Source organism: Xenopus laevis, chromosome 8L, assembly GCF_017654675.1.
Source record: "Xenopus laevis strain J_2021 chromosome 8L, Xenopus_laevis_v10.1, whole genome shotgun sequence".
Taxonomy (NCBI): domain Eukaryota; kingdom Metazoa; phylum Chordata; class Amphibia; order Anura; family Pipidae; genus Xenopus; species Xenopus laevis.
The window spans coordinates 4,500,907-4,524,968 of NC_054385.1; the positions used below are offsets into that span (position 1 = coordinate 4,500,907).

General features: G+C 42.6%; 1 protein-coding gene across 1 annotated transcript; it reads left to right on the forward strand.

Annotated features, from left to right (window-relative positions):
• Positions 1 to 717: 717 nt before the first annotated feature.
• Positions 718 to 22,076, forward strand: egfl7.L (EGF like domain multiple 7 L homeolog; the record flags this gene model as incomplete). The annotated part of the gene is given in 11 exon segments (NM_001110717.1): positions 718 to 901; positions 4,384 to 4,450; positions 9,878 to 10,055; positions 12,720 to 12,842; positions 12,959 to 13,071; positions 13,360 to 13,455; positions 15,179 to 15,355; positions 18,008 to 18,072; positions 18,543 to 18,702; positions 21,034 to 21,943; positions 21,944 to 22,076. Coding segments are annotated over 8 exon segments (846 nt in total).
• Between the last annotated feature and the right edge of the window lie 1,986 nt (positions 22,077 to 24,062).

Genomic DNA, 24,062 nt, shown 5'->3' on the forward strand with positions numbered 1-24,062 from the left:
TTTAATGTTATATCACTGTTGCCTGAAGGCTCATGATATAGTGTAAAGACCTTCTAGTACAGAGTTGTTGAAGGGAATTTAGAAGAACAGAACTGATAAAGTGCATCATTCTTAATAAATATGAGCCGTTATCCTCTTTCCTTAATTCCCACTATGTACTGTCAGGAAAAGTCCTGAATTAACCCTTGATGGACAACTGTATTGTGTTCTCACTGCAGATATGTAATGGTTACTGCATAGCTCTGTATTTATGTGCATATAAATGCCTTTCTTTGTACCAGGTTTGTGGGCTTTGTGGGCAATCGTTTTATTACATAGGATTATAGGAAATCTGTGTTCCAAACCAGGGGAAGATGATGTCGGGGGGCTTCCTGTGTCAGTAGGAAATGGCTTTTGCTGATGGGACATGTTGCCCACAGACGTTTCCTCTGCACCTCGTTTGCAGTAAAACAAACATGGAAGTGCTTTGAGTTTGGAAAGATGATCCCTGTCCCCCCCAGTAGCAGCATGGCCGTGCTAAAGGCTTGGGCAGCGGGTGCCATCGGGGTAGGCCCAGACCCCATGTGTGCAGACTTAAGTGTTTGTTCTAGCAGAAGTCTTTATCAGCCCCAAACACACACAGGATTTCCTCTCCAGGATTGTCCAACCCAATCCTGATTTATACAGGAAGAGCGGCATAAAAAGCTTCCCTTCACTCATTCAACCTAACACTTGAGTGGCAGTATTACAGGGACACAGCCAGGAGGAGCTCAGGGTGCTAAGAAGTGGAGTCTGCTCCTTAAGACAATGGTGATGCTACAATCACAGGCTGAGGAGCCTTGGATCCCGGCTAACTGCCTGCAATCAACATGGCAACTCCCAGTCTGGAGGCACAGCCTGCACCCTGTCTTACACCCAGCAGGTAAATATTTCATTACTGATTCCCACCTCCTCTATTTACTATACCTGGCACCCACTCCTCCTTCCACCAATAATTCCTTGATTTTATTTTTATTCAATTTTAGATTTTCTTTGTCAACTTGCAGACTTGGATTCTGCCCTTACTGCCAACTGATCTATAGATAGATCCTGATACAACTTCCCAAGATCCATTCACTCATTTATAGTTCTGTGTAACTGTCATTGTGTCTGTCCCTTTCTCTGCACTGCTGCCTCTGACTCCTGATACAACTTCCCAATATCCATTCATTCCTCATTCTCATTGGGTTTATAGTTCTGTGTAACTGTCATTATGTCTGTCCCTTTCTCTGCACTGCTGCCTCTGACTCCTGATACAACTTCCCAATATCCATTCATTCCTCATTCTCACTGGATTTATAGTTCTGTGTAACTGTCATTGTGTCTGTCCCTTTCTCTGCACTGCTGCCACTGACTCCTGATACAACTTCCCAATATCCATTCATTCCTCATTCTCACTGGGTTTATAGTTCTGTGTAACTGTCATTGTGTCTGTCCCTTTCTCTGCACTGCTGCCTCTGACTCCTGATACAACTTCCCAATATCCATTCATTCCTCATTCTCACTGGGTTTATAGTTCTGTGTAACTGTCATTGTGTCTGTCCCTTTCTCTGCACTGCTGCTTCTGACTCCTGATACAACTTCCCAATATCCATTCATTCCTCATTCTCACTGGGTTTATAGTTCTGTGTAACTGTCATTGTGTCTGTCCCTTTCTCTGCACTGCTGCTTCTGACTCCTGATACAACTTCCCAATATCCATTCATTCCTCATTCTCACTGGGTTTATAGTTCTGTGTAACTGTCATTGTGTCTGTCCCTTTCTCTTCTCTGCACTGCTGCCTCTGACTCCTGATACAACTTCCTAATATCCATTCATTCCTCATTCTCATTGGGTTTATAGTTCTGTGTAACTGTCATTGTGTCTGTCCCTTTCTCTGCACTGCTGCCTCTGACTCCTGATACAACTTCCCAATATCCATTCATTCCTCATTCTCACTGGGTTTATAGTTCTGTGTAACTGTCATTGTGTCTGTCCCTTTCTCTTCTCTGCACTTCTGCCTCTGACTCCTGATACAACTTCCCAATATCCATTCATTCCTCATTCTCACTGGGTTTATAGTTCTGTGTAACTGTCATTGTGTCTGTCCCTTTCTCTTCTCTGCACTGCTGCTTCTGACTCCTGATACAACTTCCCAATATCCATTCATTCCTCATTCTCATTGGGTTTATAGTTCTGTGTAACTGTCATTGCTGTTGTCTGCCACTGTCTGTCTGGCCTGGGGAAGAACTGAGTTCAGCTACATTGTTTCATAGGTTAGAACCAGAGAATAGAAATGACCAAGTTAGAAATAACTCTACGCCCAATGAAAATGAAGAAGAAGCTGCTTAGGATAAAAAAATAGCTTTTTTCCCCTTAAAATAGTTGTATCCTCCAGTCTGGGTAGTGAAGGAATCCGCATATTTAATGACATATTTCACCTTGCAAATTATAGGTGTTCCAAAACAATTTCCCGAAACTGTAAGAAACCATTTTAACTGTTGCAGTTCCAGTTTATCTGTGGCTGGGGATTACCAGGGTTTTTAAAAAGCAGGAATATTTATCACATCCACCCGAAAATATAATTCAAAGCCACTTCCCGATAGACATTGTTTATCCTTTATCTCTCCTCTGACTCTTGAAACAATGTAGCAGGAGTTGGTTCTCCTCCAGGTCTGTTAATCAGCCGACTTCTGCTACATTGTTCCATTTATATTGAGCACTCACAGAGAGTCGATCAACCTGCATCTCATACACAAGAATTCCTCTCCAGCCAATGGTTGACTTTGGGGGAAATAGATTGGATTTAATCACCCCCCCCCCCCACACACACACACACACTCTTTTTTTATTAGGTGTGATTCCCACATTATTTCTTTACTTTAGAATGTTTTTGGCCATTGCAGTTTTCTCATGGCCCCCCCAAGAGACCTGGTTTGTCAGTAATAGGCTTTTCCTGGGGCTGAACTCAAGTGCTCTGCCTAATTGAATCCATATAGAGAGGAGTGTGTGGGACATGCACGGGATTGTTTGCAGTGACTTGGTGGGCGAGTGTGAAACCCATGGAGTTTGTCGCTCTACCTATCTTACACCTGTATATTTGTATTTATACATATGGGAGGAGGTGCCATATTGATTCCCTTAGACAGTACAGTATGAGGGTATAGCTTATTGTGTGCCCAGAACATTCCTTCTCTGTATATTTGTATTTATACATATGGGAGGAGGAGGTGCCATATTGATTCCCTTAGACAGTACAGTATGAGGGTATAGCTTATTGTGTGCCCAGAACATTCCTTCTCTGTATATTTGTATTTATACATATGGGAGGAGGAGGTGCCATATTGATTCCCTTAGACAGTACAGTATGAGGGTATAGCTTATTGTGTGCCCAGAACATTCCTTCTCTGTATATTTGTATTTATACATATGGGAGGAGGGAGGTGCCATATTGATTCCCTTAGACAGTACAGTATGAGGGTATAGCTTATTGTGTGCCCAGAACATTCCTTCTCTGTATATTTGTATTTATACATATGGGAGGAGGTGCCATATTGATTCCCTTAGACAGTACAGTATGAGGGTATAGCTTATTGTGTGCCCAGAACATTCCTTCTCTGTATATTTGTATTTATACATATGGGAGGAGGTGCCATATTGATTCCCTTAGACAGTACAGTATGAGGGTATAGCTTATTGTGTGCTCAGAACATTCCTTCTCTGTATATTTGTATTTATACATATGGGAGGAGGAGGTGCCATATTGATTCCCTTAGACAGTACAGTATGAGGGTATAGCTTATTGTGTGCCCAGAACATTCCTTCTCTGTATATTTGTATTTATACATATGGGAGGAGGAGGTGCCATATTGATTCCCTTAGACAGTACAGTATGAGGATATAGCTTATTGTGTGCCCAGAACATTCCTTCTCTGTATATTTGTGTCTATACTACAAATCACTTTCCCTTTCATTATTCCTAGTGACATATGGTAAAATTAAACTACATTTCATCGCTGAAGCCAAAAAGCCTAACATATAGAATGAAATAAATGTACATCCCCGACTTGACCTGAGCTGGTTAGTGGGCAGGTGCCAAGTATTTCAGTCTGGCCAAATTTGGGCCCTGGGAATAGACAGAGCAGCTCACTCACTGGGAAGAACATGGGACTCCTCAGACAATGAAAGAGAGCTGCGTTTTTATCCAGGACGCAATCCCTTCGCCTAATTCTGTGCCGTTACCTGCTTTACCAGAATCCTATAGGTAGAATGGGGTCATTCACCCCTCTGGTCCAATACCTGTTCCCATAATTAATTAAAGCTTTTCTAACATAGACCCGAGGTGCACAGAATAACCCCATTTCTGGCTTTCTCTCCCCTTCTCAGGCACATGAGAGGCATCGGGTTATGGCGCCGTCCTGCCGATTCCTGGGAAAATGAGCAAATGGAAAAGGTAAGTTTTTTTTTGTTTTTTTATATATCTCACTAACAGACATGAGTTTGTAATTAGCGGTGAGTACATGGTATTTTTCTCTCTCTCCAATGAGCCTCATTAAAGGGAAACTCTGCCTGTTTATAAGCAGCCCTACCTTCAGTTTATATCCCTGTATACACTGCCACCCCCAGAAGTCTCAGCTGGCTTGTTTCTCAGGGGTATACACTTCTTTTAAAGGGGTTCTTCACTTTTGAGTATGTTATAGAATGGCTAATTTTAAGCAGCTTTTCAATTGGTCTTTATTTATTTATTTTATCGTTTTTGAATTATTTATTATCAGTCCATGGTAGCGAGGGTAATTTGGACCCTAGAATCCAGATCAATAAAAAGCTAAATAACTCAAAAATAATAAAAAATGAAAACCTGTTTGGGAATATCGCTCTCCACAACAGTTAATTTAAAGGTGAACGATCCCTCCCATGTACACCATACATAATAAATACACAGTTTTACACAGTACAAAACCAAAACCAGTCAAAGTAATTGTAGGGTCATCAGCTGCTGCGACACCTCTTTAACGCCTGTGTTTATAGCGTATTAACCCTCGCCATTCCCATCTCCCATCCCGCCGGACCAGGGAACTCTCTTCAAAAGCAAAAAACCACCCATTAACTTAAGCGCAGAAATATTGGGAGCTGGGGTGGGAGGCTCATAATTAAAGGGTAAAAGGGAATTCCAGTTGGAACAGACTGTTATTACCCCTGTTACAAATAACTGGCTCACCCAAAATAATGTGCAAGGGCCACTTATGGGCAGAATTGAGAGGAAACTGCCACCTGTTAATCCCCTTTGTTCCCAGAATAAATTGCTTTATGGCCATTGGAATGAATTGGGAAGCAGCACGAATTTCTAACACATTTAAGGCAGAAGGGAGACTCACATCCACTTGGACAGACTCGCTCTCTTTTTTCATTTTAATATTTTAAATCCGCCATCACTCCCTTAGGGGGTTCTGACTCCATGGGAAGGGTTTCAGGGCTGCTACATTAGGTAAGTAATTCCATTAATGTGTAATTGAAATACTAGGTACCCATTAATTTATTACAGAGAGGGTTATGTTTCAGCGTGGGGCCCCCCAGCTGCTGGGTGGTAGGGCCCTTTGTGCCTATGTTAGAAATGCTATTGGCACTGAAAGATGGAAAATTTGATTGTAATTGGATTTCTTAGGATTCCACATATTTTATAAGCCCAAAAATTTACATTTGCCTAATGAAAGACAATGTAACTCAAATCCCAATATCCATTTATGCCTCATGGGGCCCCTATACCTCCTGGGGCCCCCCTGCAGCCGCAGGGCCTGCTTCCTCTGTAGTTACGCCCCTGAGCTGCTGGTTCTGACTCTTGCAACAATGTAGCCTGCTCCTTCGTGGATCGCTTCTGCTACATTGTTTCAGACAGTAGTTACACTTGTGCAGAACTTTAAAATCGCTGAATTTAAAGAAACCAGTGTAAAATAGTAAATTAGTTGGGAACTTTCCCTTTTTAAAGGGGAAGTAAAGTCAAAAACCCAAATACTACTTAGCAGAATAGAGATGTAGTGCTTTGTTTACATGAGAAACAAGTTTCTTGGGGAAGCTCCATGTGGCCGAGACTTTGCCCAGAGGCTGTAAGCTCTGCGGATCTATCAGAGTAGCAGATCTAGGGCTTTGCTTTCCCTTTAAAGATGCTCCTGTCCTTTTACTAGTAGCTTGCTCCGTTCACGATCTGCAGTTTAACCCTTCCGTTCCCCCCTTCTCAGGTGATGGGTGAATAGGGGGGACAGCAGTGTGGGGTCAGGTGGGATAAATTCCATATGATGTCAGGGGAAAGCATCCAATTGGAAGAGGGAAGGGGGGCTTTCCTCCGGGCATGTGGGGGATGGGATCCCCGGGAAGTGCCTGTCAGATCAATGTATATTCAGATTGCACGAGCAAAGTGCAAAGAGGCCATTTCCCCAATGCACCGAGGCTGTCTGTCCCCTTACAGAGACACATGTGGGATTTAAAGGGACCCAGGCATCGCAGCAAGGAAAATTAACCTCTTCCTGTCCACTTTAAATGGAGCTCTTCCCTTTGGAGTATCAGTGAGTAAGCTGTACATTGCATTGTAGCATTGTAGGAATCGGCCATGGAAAACTACAATTCCCAGCATTCCCAGCCAGGTGTCTTCAGTTAAAGTGCCTCTCTTCTATAGGGTTATTCTTGTCGGCTGCCTGAAGGAAGGGGTTAAAGGGGTTCAGCAAGCCGCCCTACCTTTGGGACCTTGATCCTTTTGCTTCTGGGGAAAAGTCCTGAGTGAGTGCTAATCTGCAGTGGAGAGAAGTTTTCAGCAGTTCCCTGATTGGTTTGACTTGCATGGGGCCCCCCCTAGTGGCGAGACTCTGTGAGAACAGATCTGCACCCATACTTTTATTACTGCACCCTATTAAGTGCCGTCAGTTGACCCCTGTGTCATAATCAGATGCTTAAATATCATTCGTTGCACTTTGGGCTGCGGACTTTCCCTGGGCTTGCGCATGTTTAAAGGGGTTGTTCGCCTTTAAGTTGACTTTTAGTATATTATAGAATTAGCCATTTTTAGTAACTTTTCAACCAGTCTAGATATTTTTTTTTATGAATTATTTGGCTGCTTCTTCTTCTGTTTTCAGTTTTCAAATGGGGGTCACTGACCCCAGAAGCCAAAAAAACACTTGCTCTGTGAAGCTACAACTTTATTGTTACATTTTCTTACTTATCACCTTTAAGTTGACTTTTAGTATATTATAGAATTAGCCATTTTTAGTAACTTTTCAACCAGTCTGCATATTTTTTTTTATGAATTATTTGGCTGCTTCTTCTTCTGTTTTCTGTTTTCAAATGGGGGTCACTGACCCCAGAAGCCAAAAAAAGACTTGCTCTGTGAGGCTACAACTTTATCGTTACATTTTCATACTTATCACCTTTCCTAATCATCTTCCAGTCTCTCATTCATACCACTGCCTGGTTGCTAGGATCATTTGGGCGCTAGCAACCAGAGGGCTGCTGATATTCTAAACTGGAGAACAAAAAAAATAAAATTAAAAAAAATGAAGACCAATTGTAAATTATCACAGAATAGCACTCTCTACATTATACTAAGAGCTAATATAAAGGTGAACAGCCTCTTAAGGACTGGATATTTGTCCAATATCTAATTGAGTCTTTGTTTAAATTCTAGTAATGATAATAATGGCACAAAGAGGCCTGTTGATTGTCTGTTTATGTATTTGATGATATTATTAGGAATGGAAGCAATGAAAGCAATGAAAGAGTGCCCTCTGTAGGTGGAAAGCTGTTACTGGAAGTTTGTGCCATAGTAACCTGCAAGTAGTAGGGCAGCTCCCTCCCATCACTAAATACTAAAACACATAGATCAGGCTATTGGCTTAGAATAAAGACATTTTTAATAAATTGTACCACTGCCCCTCTCCTATCATACCTGTTTGGGACAGATTTAGGTACACTAAACTTTTCTAGAGGCCCGTTAATAACCGCAGGCGTTTAATTAAATGTGCAGAGGAGATTGTGATTGGCTGCTCTGGTACCTGCTTTATGCTGCAGTGGAAACATGCGTTTTTATGAAAGGGGTTGTTCACTTTTAAGTAGTGTATGTTATAGAATGGCCAATTCTAAGGAATATTTCAGTTGGTCTTCATTTTTTTCATAGTTTTTGAATTATTTGCCTTCTTCTGACTCTTTCCAGCTTTAAATGGGGGTCATCGACCCCCATCTATAAACACAAATGCTCTGTAAGGCTACAAATGTGTTGTTATTGCTGCCTTTTATTACTCATCTTTCAGAAGAAGGCAAATAACTAAATAAAAATATAAAAATTTGCTTAGAACTGGCCATTCTATGACATGCTAAAAGTTCTCTTAAAGGTAAAACACCCCTTTAATAAGTTGGCTTCAAAGGTCAGAACCAGCAATGCAGAGAACATTAACGGACACAGCTCTCAATAGCAACGCCATCTATAAATGCAGCGAGAAGTAGGAATCAGTAGATATTGGGGCGTTGCTTAGAATGAACGTTCATTCGACTTTGTTATTGACGGTTTATATCCCCTTTAAAGGGGTGGTTCATCTTGAAGTTAACATTTAGTATGTTATAGAGCTGCCAGTTCTCAGCAACTTTCCATTTGGTCTTCTTTTTTTAAAATTTTTGAATTATTTGCCTTCTTCTTCTGACTCTTTCCAACTTTCAAATGGGGGGGTCACTGACCCCATCCACAAACAAGTGCTCTGTAAGGCTACACATTTATTGTCATTGCTTCTATTCAGGCCTCTCCTAATCATATCTCACTCTCCTATTCATATTATATAGCATGGTTGCTAGCGGAATTTGGACCCTAGCAACCAGACTGCTGAAAATGCAAACTGGAGAGCTGCTGAATAAAAAGCTAAATAAGTCAAAAACCACAAATAGTAAAAAATGAAAACCAATTGCAAATTGTCTCAGAATATATATGTGCGCACTCATACTGCACCTTTCCAGGCAAATTCTCACGTTCTCTCATCAGTATTATAGGGAATGGGAAACCATGTTTTTTGTATCAGTTAATAGTGCTGCTGCAGCCAAATTTTCTCAAAAGAGCAAACAGATTTTTTTATATTTCATTTTGAAATATGACAGGGGGCTAGACATATTGTCAGTTTCCCAGCTGCCCCCAGTCATGTGACTTGTGCTCTGATAAACTTCAGTCTCTTTTTACTGCTGTACCGCCAACAGCCTAACAACAGAACAATGGGAAGGTAACCAGATAGACGCTCCCTAACACAAGATAACAGCTGCCTGGTAGATCTAAGAACAGCACTCAATAGTAAAATCCAGGTCCCACTGAGACACATTCAGTTCCATTGAGAAGGAGAAACAACAGCCTGCCAGAAAGCAGTTCCATCCAATATTACAACTAAATACACTTGCTGGTTCAGGAATGACATTTTATATTGTACAGTGAATTATTTGCAGTGTAAACAGTGTCATTTAGAAATAAAAACAACATCAAAAAAATCATGAAAGAATTCCTTTAAGCGTCCAGCATGGCCGCCGTGCAGGGGATTCTGGGAGCCGTAAGCATCCGAGAGTGCTGACAAGGTCTCCAGATGGGCAGATTCCAAAGCTCACACTTGGCCTTTCTAGAATGTGACGTTTATGATCCATTTCAAGGCTCCCAAAAAACCCCCAAAAAACTATTTATCTGTTTCACTGCCAGACAGGAGCACCACCTCCCCCTCTAAGGCTGAATAGCAGACACCCCTCTACTAGCCCAAATCACGTGCCTTCGCAATGAACGACAGGGTTTAATTGTGTAGAAGTAAAGCGGGGAGACCCCCACGGGGCCCAGATAAATATGAATTGAAACAAGTTCTTCTGTTGCTTTGTGTTCCAGGGAATTCCATTGAAGCCTCGGCTATAGGAGCAGCGGAGGGGACAGAGCACGGAATTCCTTTTTTCCTATTGCACCGGGGAGGTCAGACCATGTGGAAAGTCAGCTGTTTGGTAACGGGATTCCTCCTCATCCTCACAGTCATCAGCACCCCCGCTGCAGAGCATTTGTACCGGACAGGGTAAGTGCCGGCAAAGAGAACCTGGGGGGCTTCTGTCTCTCCCTGTCCTGGGACTCTGGGGGGGATGAAGGAGACAGGGAGTTGTGGAGTCAGGTGAGGAATCAAAGTGCTTTGTGCTCAGGAGCTTGTATCTAGGTGTGCGTGCATACATCCCTGCCTTATACAATAACATATATAGCACTCCGACCCTCAGAGCTTGCCAGATATATAAGGTGACCCTACACAGTCAGTTCCGCTTGTTTGGTGAGCTCATCTAATGAGTGGATCTGGACCTGATTTCCCCACTATAATGCTGGGCCTAATCAGGCTGATCTGATCAGTGGCTCTAATTGACCCATTGGATGAAGCCCCGCACCAACACTCACCAATGTGTTCCTCCCTCCTCCCATATGTATAAATACAAATATAGAGAGAAGGAATGTTCTGGGCACACAATAAGTTATACCCTCATACTGTACTGTCTAAGGGAATCAATATGGCACCTCCCTCCTCCCATATGTATAAATACAAATATACAGAGAAGGAATGTTCTGGGCACACAATTAGCTATACCCTCATACTGTACTGTCTAAGGGAATCAATATGGCACCTCCTCCTCCCATATGTATAAATACAAATATACAGAGAAGGAATGTTCTGGGCACACAATAAGCTATACCCTCATACTGTACTGTCTAAGGGAATCAATATGGCACCTCCTCCTCCCATATGTATAAATACAAATATACAGAGAAGGAATGTTCTGGGCACACAATAAGCTATACCCTCATACTTTACTCTCTAAGGGAATCAATATGGCACCTCCTCCCATATGTATAAATACAAATATACAGAGAAGGAATGTTCTGGGCACACAATAAGCTATACCCTCATACTGTACTGTCTAAGGGAATCAATATGGCACCTCCTCCTCCCATATGTATAAATACAAATATACAGAAATGGCAACCAATAAGCAATACCCTCATACTACACTATAATAGAACGCTGCTGTAAATGTGTTTGTTTTTTCACTCAAGGCAGTTAAGAAGAAAGCCGTCTCATAAAGGCAATTAGCAGTAACCATTCCCTAATTCCTTCCATTCCGGCTGGTTATTTGCAGCCTGTTTACTTGCATCAGTGGCTAATTGAGAAGCAGCCATTTAACTGTAGAGGTGATTACTTCTCTTGCGTGGATTTAATTAATAGTTCAGCCTTGGACACAAACAGAAACGCATGCTTTAGGGGCGCCCAGAGGCGATAGGGTTAATAAAGGCAACCTGTATTCTTGCCATCTGGTCTGTGTTTCCTTCACATAACGGCCGTGGAACATTTGTTACCTATTTGCCGTCAGAGCCCATAAACACCCCCTGATTTCAGGCACCAGAGACTCTGCCTAGAGCATATAGTGTGATCACTTATACAAGACACGGGCTGGGTATTTTCTTCTGAACCCCTATAAAAGCCCTTATTATAAGTGCCCAGACTGTGGGTGGGTCGAATGGGGAAGCAATAACTTGGTACAGACCCTTTCCCCCTTAGTACAACCACATGTTGTCACCGTCAGACCAGGACTTGCAGCATGAGTGAGCAGGGAAATATAGATCAAGCACTAATAAAACATGACATATCTACAGAACTATATATATATATTATATATAATATATATATATATATATATCAATCATATATTTCAAAGCTAAATATCTGGAGGGCCACAGGTTGCTCTCAGCTTCAGTCCCTTCCATCTACTGCACATTATACTCTCAGGGGTGCAGGCCGATATAGTTAAAGGTGTTCTTCACCTTTAACATAACTTTTAGTATGACGTAAAGAGTGATATTCTGAGACAATTTGCAATTGGTTTTCAGTTTTTATTATTTGTGTATTGTATTACTTATTTAGCTTTTTATTCAGCAGCTCTCCAGTTTGCAATGTCAGCCATCTGGTTGCTAGGGTCCAAATCCTGGATTCGGTGCATCCCTAGTAATGGCACCCGCTGCCATCAGGCTCCAGATTTCAGGGCCGAAACAATAGTTCTGATAAGTAAACAGATGGGTGCAAACTGAGCCTGGTTCACAAGAGTGTAAGCACCTATGGGTGCCTTTCTGTAGGTAGCACCTAGCACATACATTTTAGCACCTATTGATTGTAAACAAGCCCTCGTGGTTGAACTACAAGTCTCCTGACAGATATCAGTTGCTGGCCTTACATACAGGGTTCCACTAGCCATTGTGGCTTGGGAGAAACCAGTCCATACTCACTGCCGGTACCAGCCGTGTTCTGGATTATCTTTCCCGCAATAAATCGAGCGAGCGCCAGAATTGATTCATTTATAAAGTGGTGGCACATTACTACTCCCCTGTTAGCAATCCTATCCAAGTACATTAATTGTATCTGGCTCTATCGTCGACGCACTCTAAATAATAGGCCTCGTCGTTTGCCTTTGATATATTGTCACTCTGTATCCACAGCCAAAGAACCAGCAATCTGTATGCTCCAATTGTACCCAAAATCATGACTTTTTAATGCGTTTTCTTTCTCTTGACGTTGGCACCCGGGGTAATCAGGATTTCTTGCACGTTCCAAATCATTTGTCTAAAAAGGAAGTCGAGTGATTGTGCTCCGTGCGTCAGCTCTTGTTTTACATCCCTATTCTAATGAGTTCTCTTTATTCTCTTAAAGGCGCAGGATCTGCTCGGCCGCTGGGCACCCTGGCACCGTGTCAGTTACTCAGTCCTTTGTCCAGCCGGTACACAGCCCTATTATGACTCTGTGTGAGGGGCATAGGATCTGCAGTACGTACAGGTAAGAAGGAGTGATATGAAGTGGCTTAAGGTGCCAATATAACAAGGCCTATTGTGTATGGTATCAGAGCAATGCAAAGTGCTTTTATTAAAAATGTCTATTATTATTTGTCCCAGAACGACCTACAAGGTTTCCTACCGTCAAGTCTCCAGGAGAACATCCTTCCCCCTTTACTCTTGCTGCCCCGGCTGGAGGAGAATCGAGGCGCCCACTCACAGTTGCGGCCAAGGTACCCAATAAACACACCAATGATTCTGTCATGATTGTTATGATGTTACATTCCCAAGCATCATTGGGGCACACTGTGCTCTATATAATCCATAGAATCTTTAACTATTCACTGCCCTTTCTATGGTGTCTTTGTGCTGATGGATATCTCCAAGATTATTGCCCTGATGACAGAATGAGCAATAGGGGGCGCGACCCCATGTTCTAAATAATTAGAAATGCATTTCCCACAGATGCTTCTAACAGGCATCAATATTAAATGCTTCCACCCTTGTGTCTCTCTCTTTAGTGCTGTGCCGACTGCCATGTCAGAATGGAGGGACATGCGTCGGTTCTAATAAGTGTGAATGTCCAGCTGGATGGAGAGGGATCCATTGCCAGACGGGTAATTCCTTTATTTCCTATGGTTATTATTAACAGGAACGTACCAAGCAAATTGAACCGGCAGGTATTCGGGCAGCATGAAATCTCGAATAGAAGCAGGCACTCAAGGGCAAAAACTTCCACCAGGCAGATGTTCCAAAAGTGAAAAAGTTTATTGTGTCAAAACAGCCTGACGCGTTTCGTGTTCCAAACGCTTAATCATAGGCAAATTGAACCGGCAGGTATTCGGGCAGCATGGTCAATTACATTTTTATTTAGGACAATCTGACATACTCTAGTTATTTGGTGAGTTCCACCAAACTGTCAAATCAGTCAGTGATCACTTTAAGGACAGACATGCCTGTGTGACTAGCAAGATAGATGCCATGTTGATTTAGAATTGCCACCTCACCCCTTGTAGGGCTCTTACACACGGCCGTTCCGACCTGCGCTCCCCTGCGTTCCGTTTTTTGGCGTTCAGCCGCAGGGGAGCGCAGGAATAGACGCAAGTAATGATTTGAAATGGGGCTGTACTCACTCAGGCGTGTGTAGGCGCCGAACGCAGGTTCAGACGCAACATGCTGCATTTTTCCTGCGTTCGGCGCCTACACGCGCCTGAGTGAGTACAGCCCCATTCAAATCATTACTTGCGTCTATTCCTGCGCCCCTGCGGCTGAACGCCAAAAAACGGAACGCAGGGGAGCCCAGGTCGGAACGGCCGTGTGTAAGAGCCCAAAAACCGAACACATATGGAATTCACAGCCTGCATGGCTAATTAGCAACTCATTTAGATGTGTGATGCAGACTGAACTGATTAAGGGCTCTTACACACGGCCGTTTTTACCTGCGCTTTCTTCTGCTCAGCCGCAGGGGAGCGCAGGAGTAGACGCAATCAATTATTTTGAAGGGGGTGTTGTACTCACACAGACACATATATGTGCCAAACGCAGGTTGGGATGCAGCATGTTGCATTTCACCTGTGTTTGGCGCATACATGCGTGTGTGAGTACAACCCCCTTTAAAATAATTAAATGCGTCTACTCCTGCGCTCCCCTGCGGCTGAGCGGAAGAAATCGCAACGCAGGTGAGTGCAGGTAAAACCGGCCGTGTGTAAGAGCCCTTAATCAGTTCATTCTGCAGCATGCATCTAAATGAATTGCTAATTAGCCATGCAGGCTGTGGATTCCATATGTGTTTGGCTTTAAAGGGGTGAGGTGGCAACCCTACATTGAGTTGAGATGCCCCCTAGGATTTACTATAGCTGGATGAAAGAGTAGTAGATTCCAATCATATACACCCAGTCCATAAGGTAGAGACAGTTAAAGGGGTGGCTCACATTTTAATTTAACTGTTAGAATGATGTAATATTTTGAGACCATTTGCAATTGGTTTTAATTAATAAATTATTATTTGTGGTTTTTGAGCTATTTAGCTTTTTATTATATATTATTATATTATATATTATGATATATTTATTTATATATACTGTATATCAGATTACAGCAGGGAGGGGAGAAGGGAGGGGAGGAGCAAACTGAGCATGCTCAAGCCCTAGCCCTGGAGGTTTAAGCTGAAAACAGGAAGTCTGATACAGAAGCCCATGAGTACACAATAGAAGGAAAGAAATGTGCTGTTTGTTTTGACAGAGGACTCAGAGCAGCTTTATATTGAGGGTTTACTAGTGTATTTATATAGACCTTTCTGATAAAGCTTACTGAGTTTTAGCCTTTCCGTCTCCTTTATAGATGTGGACGAGTGCAGCGACAGAACCCATCAGTGTTCCCAACTGTGCATCAACTCTGCTGGAAGCTTCCAATGCGAATGTCTTGAAGGCTACCGGCTGATGGCTGATGGAAAGGTGTGTGATAACGTGCCCAAACCCACCGTGCCCCCCGCATCACCCACATCAGTACAAGAATCAGGTAATGTTTAATCTTAATACAGTGGGTATAGTCAGGGCTATTTATAGTTTTGGCACAGCAGTGTGTGGTGGGAACCATCTGCTTTGGTTAAACTACAACTTCTAGCACTCCCTACAACTTCCAGCACTCCCTACAACTTCCAGCACTCCCTACAACTTCCAGCACTCCCTACAACTTCCAGCACTCCCTACAACTTCCAGCACTCCTTTCAACTTCCAGCACCCCCTACAACTTCCAGCACTCCCTACAACTTCCAGCACTCCCTTCAACTTCCAGCACTCCCTTCAACTTCCAACACTCCCTTCAACTTCCAGCACTCCCTTCAACTTCCAGCACTCCCTTCAACTTCCAGCACTCCCTACAACTTCCAGCACTCCCTTCAACTTCCAGCACTCCCTACAACTTCCAGCACTCCCTACAACTTCCAGCACTCCTTCAACTTCCAGCACTCCCTACATCTTCCAGCACTCCCTTCAACTTCCAGCACTCTCTACAACTTCCAGCACTCCCTACAACTTCCAGTACTCCCTACAACTTCCAGAATTCCCTACAACTTCCAGCACTCCTTCAACTTGCAGCACTCCCTACAACTTCCAGCACTCCCTACAACTTGCAGCACTCCCTACAACTTGCAGCACTCCCTACAACTTCCAGCACTCCCTTCAACTTCCAGCACTCCCTTCAACTTCCAGCACTCCCTACAACTTCCAGCACTCCCTTCAACTTCCAGCACTCCCTACAACTTCCAGCACTCCCTACAACTTCCAGCACTCCCTACAACTTCCAGCATTCCTTCAACTTCCAGCACTCCCTACAACTTCCAGTACTCCCTACAACTTCCAGAATTCCCTTTCAACTTCCAGAACTCCCTACAACTTCCAGAACTCCCTACAACTTCCAGAACTCCCTACAACTTCCAGCACTCCCTACAACTTCCAGCACTCCCTACAACTTCCAGCACTCCCTACAACTTCCAGCACTTCCTTCAACTTCCAGCACTCCCTACAACTTCCAGCACTCCCTTCAACTTCCAGCACTCCTTCCAACTTCCAGCACTCCCTTCAACTTCCAGCACTTCCTTCAACTTCCAGCACTTCCTTCAACTTCCAGCACTCCCTACAACTTCCAGCACTCCCTACAACTTCCAGCACTCCTTCAACTTGCAGCACTCCCTACAACTTCCAGCACTCCCTACAACTTGCAGCACTCCCTACAACTTGCAGCACTCCCTACAACTTGCAGCACTCCCTACAACTTCCAGCACTCCCTACAACTTCCAGCACTCCCTACAACTTCCAGCACTCCCTACAACTTCCAGTACTCCCTACAACTTCCAGAATTCCCTTTCAACTTCCAGAACTCCCTACAACTTCCAGAACTCCCTACAACTTCCAGAACTCCCTACAACTTCCAGCACTCCCTACAACTTCCAGCACTCCCTACAACTTCCAGCACTCCCTACAACTTCCAGCACTTCCTCCAACTTCCAGCACTTCCTTCAACTTCCAGCACTCCCTACAACTTCCAGCACTCCCTTCAACTTCCAGCACTCCTTCCAACTTCCAGCACTCCCTTCAACTTCCAGCACTTCCTTCAACTTCCAGCACTTCCTTCAACTTCCAGCACTCCCTACAACTTCCAGCACTCCCTACAACTTCCAGCACTCCTTCAACTTCCAGCACTCCTTCAACTTGCAGCACTCCCTACAACTTCCAGCACTCCCTACAACTTGCAGCACTCCCTACAACTTGCAGCACTCCCTACAACTTGCAGCACTCCCTACAACTTGCAGCACTCCCTACAACTTCCAGCACTCCCTACAACTTCCAGCACTCCCTACAACTTGCAGCACCAGCACTCCCTTTAACTTCCAGCACTCCCTTTAACTTCCAGCACTCCCTACAACTTCCAGCACTCCCTACAACTTGCAGCACCAGCACTCCCTTTAACTTCCAGCACTCCCAGACAGCCTTCAGTGGTCAGTAAGTGCTGGGAGTTGTGCTTCAACAATAATAGACTGGCCACAGATTGACCAACACTAATATAAAGCATTTCAGGTCACTCATTCGACCCGCAGCATCCGTGATTATAGAAAAAAAGTAAATATTCTCCAGGGTGCACCAACTTATTTACTGTACAGCTTTTATTTTAGCAGAGACTCTATAAAATGCTTAGCAGGTACATATTTCCTGGGAAAGACTTTTGTAAGCAGAAAGTTATTGCTACGTTAAAGTACGTTAATTAAAAATAAACCAGCGTGCTAAATTATTCAGATTTGTAATTCTCATGGAATCTGTTGTTGTGTTTATCTAATACACAGAAATGCAAGAACAGCTGCTTGTGGCTTTTATACTTGATAGATTGTCAGCTCTACTTAAGGGTTGCATAGGAATCTGTATACTATACCTAACTCATTTGATTTGCAGCGTTTAATTAACCTCAGAAGACGGCCATGCTGAAGGTTGGTGGCTGTGCATTATTACTTTTGGTACGCGCTGTGTCACATCAAACTCGTACCGTGAGTAATAATGCGCGGCTGCCAATAATTCCGACGAGGATGGGTCAATGGACCGTGGGGCAGTGGGCGGAGTCATTTAGATGCATGGGGGCTGCAGCAAACACCACCTCTGACTGTTGTTTTCTCTACTCTAGGGGTTCCACATTCTGTCAAGGAAGAAATGGCGGAACTGAGGAGCAAGATAGACGTTCTAGAGCAGGTGAGTTGCTTTGCTTTGGGAATCTCTATACCAGAGATGTATACAATATATTGTGAATAAAGTACCCCCTATTGTAAAATATAAGGATCTTATAATTTACTGAGCCATATACAGGTCATGGAACTCCGAGATGACTTCTATTATCCTTTTGTACTTCATTTATTATAATCAACAACAGTGATGAGTGGGCCGACCTCGCATGCTTCTTCATGGGTGGCCACCATCAAATGGTGACTTCCGGCTTCGTCTTTTATAGACGATACGTCTGCTCGCTCAACGTTTCGGCTCCATCACTCGGGCCATCCTGAAGACTGCCTGAGTGATGGAGCCGAAACGTTAAAATAAATTTCTTTATTTTTTCACTTAACAAGTCCTTGTAGTGCGGTTTGTTGGTAATATATATATATTTATTTATACTGTATGTGTATATGTATAGCCACTAACGATTGCCCTGTCTCTTTTTATTGCAGAAGCTTCACTTGCTGCTGACTCCGTTTCAGGGTTTATCCACCTCATCCCCGGACGATCGCTCCGACCCCATCGCTTTACTGACGCACTCCCTCCAGCAGCTCGATAGGATCGATTCATTGAGTGAGCAGATCTCCTTCTTAGAAGAAAGGCTGGAGACGTGTGAGTACGGCTGGGTGCAGTTTCTACCACCACAAGGGTCTATGAAGCAATTAGGAAACCATCGACTTGTCTGTGTTTCTTGCATTATTTTACAGACCCTTGGGGTATCCAGTTTCTGATCTCTACATGTGACCATTGGTTAGGGTACAAGCTCAGAATCTAAAAGGGCATCCTGGGACTTGTAGTTCCACCTCCACCTGGTCTGTGACTGCTCTCAAACCCACACCAGCAGCCTCCAGTCAATCACTAGCTTCATCTCAACAGGAGACCTGTGTTCATTTATACCATCTGGCCCGTCGGCTCTAAAAAAAAAAAATTAGAAAAAAAGGGCAGAAACGCAGTTTTACAAACAAATCATCACTTGAATAATTTTCCAACATCAGTTTTCATTTACAAAGACATACAAATAGCCGAAAAATGTCCGCCCTATAACATCCCTGCATGCGCTGGTGTTTAATCTCACGCACACGATTTGTCTGCATTGTCATAACAAAATCCATCGGAGAACCACGCTAATTGCCTCAGGCTGTTACGGCCGCAGGACGCACTGCTTACGCTTCTAGAGTAATTCACACAGGCCTTAATGGCTTCTTTTCTTAAATTTATTCCACTCAGTGTTGGAGTGCTCTACCCCTGTCTTCCTTCTTTCGGGATCAGGTGCTAGACAGCGTATTACCCAACCTGCCTGGGGTTGGTAAGTCACATACAGTCCAAAAAGCTGCTGCACACTGATAAAGTGAATCAATTCTTTAGTTGTGCAATTTTATTGGCTGATGCAAAATAGACAAGGCAACGCTTATTGGCACAAGCAAACAAATCCACGAGTGCAATTTTCAGCTGAACCCATTAAAGTCAGGCTGCATGTTTGGGGCTCAAGGGGGTTAAACAGCATGGCTATCAAGCGAGCAGAACAAATCCCAGGTTTCTTTGCTTTCAGTGAATTTGCATCACTAATCTCAAGTTCCTTCGCCCCCTTTTAATGAGCCGCCGACTCCCGGCTCCATGCGACAGCAGCAGAGAGTAAACATTCGAAGTGTTCCTCGTTGTGCGGCGGAATTCCAGCACAAAGGAAACTCTGCCACTTGGGTTATTTTCCTTTCACTTTCAAAGAAAAAAAGCAAATATTATGTTGCTTAGCGCTCGAGTGGTTCTTTATTCCAAAGCCGTTATGGAATTTGAAGGATTTGCCGCTTGCAAATTGCAAAAGAGTTCACCTCTTGTCTCATACATTAGTCAGAAAGCTCAACTCCAAACTATATGGATATAGCTGTGCAATCTTCAGCCCTAGAGGTGTTGTTGAACTACACGTGTCCTCCAACATTATCACTTAGCCGAAGTGGGAACCTACTACCATGTATTTTGGGAATGCTTTTTGGAGGGAAGCGTTGACAAACATAGAGCAGACACTCGATATTCCTAATATTCTTTCTCCCAGCCTATGCCTCCTGGGAATTTTTGGAGACCTACCTATGAGCAACTATACTAAACTCTGCTATCTACAACTGTTCTGTTTTGCAAAGAAAGCGATGCTACTGCAGTGGAAATCGGTGTCTCCACCTACACTGGGATGTTGGAAAAAAATTGCTAAATGATTCTCTGTCCAAGCAAAAATTTTTATAAATAGCACGAAAATTGGAAGGGATCTGGGGCCCTCGGTTAGAACATAATACTCCAGGGCCGGATCAGCAACCCTTTCCAATGACTGGGCTTTATATAACCAACTGGGCTCACTACCTCGTCTTGTCCTTTACTCTTGTTTTGGTATGTAATGTTTATTGAAAATGTTAAATAAAAACTTTTTTTTAAAGAAAAAAAAAAGCGTCCTCCAACATACAAAGGTATGGAATATATCTTGTAAGTAGTGCAATACCCCTTTGCTCTCCTTATTTCCTGCTTAGAAATATAAGGAACATTCTTTTTTGTGGCCAGTTAGGTAATATATAGTGAATAAAGTACCCCCAGTTGTAAAATATAAGGATATTATAAGTTACCGAGGAGTTTCATGACCATGAGTGTTTTTATACAGGTCATGGAACTCCGAGGTAACTTCTCATATTTTACAACTGGGGGTTCTTTATTTATTATAATACACAAGTTTCAGTGAGTCATTGGACAGAAATGACATCAGAACTCACCGTTTATAACTGATGACATCAGAACTCACCGTTTATAAGGATATCATTTACAAGATATCCATGGCTTTTGTGTATTATAAGTTCATATCACTCCTTGGGGCAACCAAAATATATGGAAACCTTTTCCATTAGACTTTGTCAGTGCTGCTACCTCTTTAAGTATAATAAATCCCCTGTCATTTGTTCTGTGTTCTAGGTTCATGCAAGACTGAGCTTTGATTGGCAGCCACACTCCCCCCCCCCATGGACAATCACTGATGTACTGCACTTGGGAGATCCGAGGAATGCGGGCGCTTCTCTATTGGCATTCCGAGGATAGAATCCATAATCCGACTGCTACACTTCCATGTCATAGAATGTGACAGGTAACCGCATTCTGGATTATACTTCCACCAATCCACCAGCGGCTTTTATAATATATATGTTCCAACCACCCACAGCTGCATTTGGCTCAGTATCACTGACATTCCCCCCAACACAGGTACAGAGAATTAACATGGCGGTTATTAAGAGTCAATAAGCCTTATTATCATCGGCCATATTTAATTCTTCAGTAGCAGAATTTGACTGAGGTTAAACTAGGGATAAAGTAGACCGTCCCTTTTCTGGATGAGATGCATTTGATCAGACTTAGAGTAGGTGCACCAAGGAAAATTGTTAGAATAGACATTAATCAATATATCTATAAATATTTCTACAAAACGGTGTATATTGCTTCACTTACTTTCTTGCACACAGGCTGGTTTGTCTTTCAAGCTGAAACTCTTCTGCTCCTTCCAGAGCTATAGTCACATGGTCACCACTGAAACATTTGGCTGGGCTCAGCCCACAAGCAGCAGGGAAAGATGCCTAGCGACCATTGTTTACATTTTACAACCATTGGGATTAAAGCAAATAAGCTTCTTAAACTCTATTGGTGCATTAAAGGGGATGCAGAGTTGTGTAGCCCCTTCTTACAGTGCAAAGCATATACAGGCCGGCACTGAGGCTGCTGAGAGTGCTGGGACATTCTGCATGGCAGCTACTAGCGAGGCACAGAGTATATGCTGTTGTCCCATAGGATTTGATTGAACTACTACATTGCTATATATATATATATATATATAATATATATATATATATATATATATAACTGTATATGGTACCAGCAGCCGCCTTATTGCCTATATTTTGTAATGTGTGTTTCTTAGCAGATTCATATATTTTTGTGTCAACTCACAATAAAGCAACGTGAAGAAACTGGAATGTGCTGTTTGTTTTGCAGTGTCAGTAGATTAATCACCAGGGACCGGCCTCCATTGGCCTATTGTGTGCTCAGAACCTTCTCTATATATTTAGATATAAATATATAAATATAAATATACACAAAGCAAGGCAACGGCAGACTCCCAGTTGGTTGAACCATTTGGCTGAGCGCCAACCCACTGATCCTACGGGTACAGCAAGCAGGTGATAACCCAAATGTTTATTTTGCAAATTGAGTTTAACTATATTACAGCTTATATTTAAAATGCTAACTATGCAGAGACAAGATAAGATACCCACCAACACCACTGGTTATTGAATTAAACTGCCAGCTTTGACTGTTACAGGTAGGTCCTATTGAATTTTACTGTACAGGCCTTTCCCATGATCTATACGCACAATAGGAGCTCACCTCGGACACACAGTTGCTGCACATCAGAAAGAGAAAGGCATTATACAATATCTTATCTTATATAGGGGATAATGTTCCCTTACTGTAATTTATAAGGATATTATAGGTCACAGAGGAGTCCCCATGACCAAGGCTGAAGGCCGAGTGCCTTTGTAAAGGCCATGGGACTCCTAGCTTGTATAATAGTACAATATTTCTTCTAATACACAAGTTTCAATGAGTCATGTGATACAAATGACATCACTAAGACCTGATAACTGGTGACATCACTAAGCTCTGTTTATTAGGATATCATTTACATAGTAACACTGTAAAACACATGTTTATCAAGTTCAACATAACCCTATATAACCTTATTCATGGCTCTTGTGCATTATATTTTTAATACTGTACCCCCTATTGTAAAATATATAGTGGATAATGTACCCCCTACTGTGATTTATAAAGATATTAGAAGTCACTGAGGAGTTACGTGACCATATAAAAGCACAAGGCCGCAGGTCACGTAACTCCGAGGTGACTTCCAATATCTTTATAAATTACAGTAGGGGGTGTATTATTCATTATAATCGACAGTCTTTCTATGTGCAGTGTTTCCCTGTAGCCCATTTGCTGTAGGTTAAATTGGTTGTTCAGAGAGGAATATTCTGAGATCATTTGCAATTGGTTTTCATTTTTTATTTGTGGTTTTTGTTATTTAGCTTTTTATTCAGCAGCTCATTAGTGTGCCGTTTTAGCAATCTCGTTGCGAGGGTCCAAATCCCCCTAGCAACCAGGCATTGATTTGAATAAGAGACTGGAATATGAATAGGAGAGGCCTGAATAGAAAGATGAGTAATAAGTAGCAATAACAATAAATCTATAGCTTAACTGAGAATTTGTTTTTTAGATGGGGTCAGTGACCCCCATTTGAAAGCTGGAAGGAGTCAGAGGAAAAAGGCATATAATGTAAAAACTTTTAAGAATAAATAATGAAGACCAATTGAAAAAAGGGTCGAAGATGCAGGGGGGAGGCCAACAGTAGAGATGAACAGAGAGTGGGAGAGAGAGGAGACTGGAGAGGAACCTGGGTGGGAGGGAAAACTGAAGTTTGCCGTTTATAAGGATACAATTTACAGTCTGGTCCCATAAGGAAATGACCAGACTGTAGATTATAAAGATATTAGGTTATATTAAATAATGTAAGGCCTGTTGTAAAAATATGAGGATATTAGAAGTCACCCATATCCTTATATTTTACAAGAGGAGGTACTTTATTTACTATATGCGTATCTCCATGTGGGCATCACTCCGCTTGTGAAGTTTGCCTCGGGTGCACGGTAAACAATTGAAATATCACTAGAAAGGACCAGCAACACCGAGATATCTTGTGAAATGCTTGAAAGTGTATTAAACATTTTAAAAAGGTCATGGAACTCCACGATGACTTTAAATATCCTTATGTTTTACAACAGGGGCTACTTCATTTATTAGAATACATGAATACAAATTACATCACTAAGCGGTGAATATAACTGATGACATAACAAAGCACAGTTTATTAGGATACAATACACAAAAGCCATAAA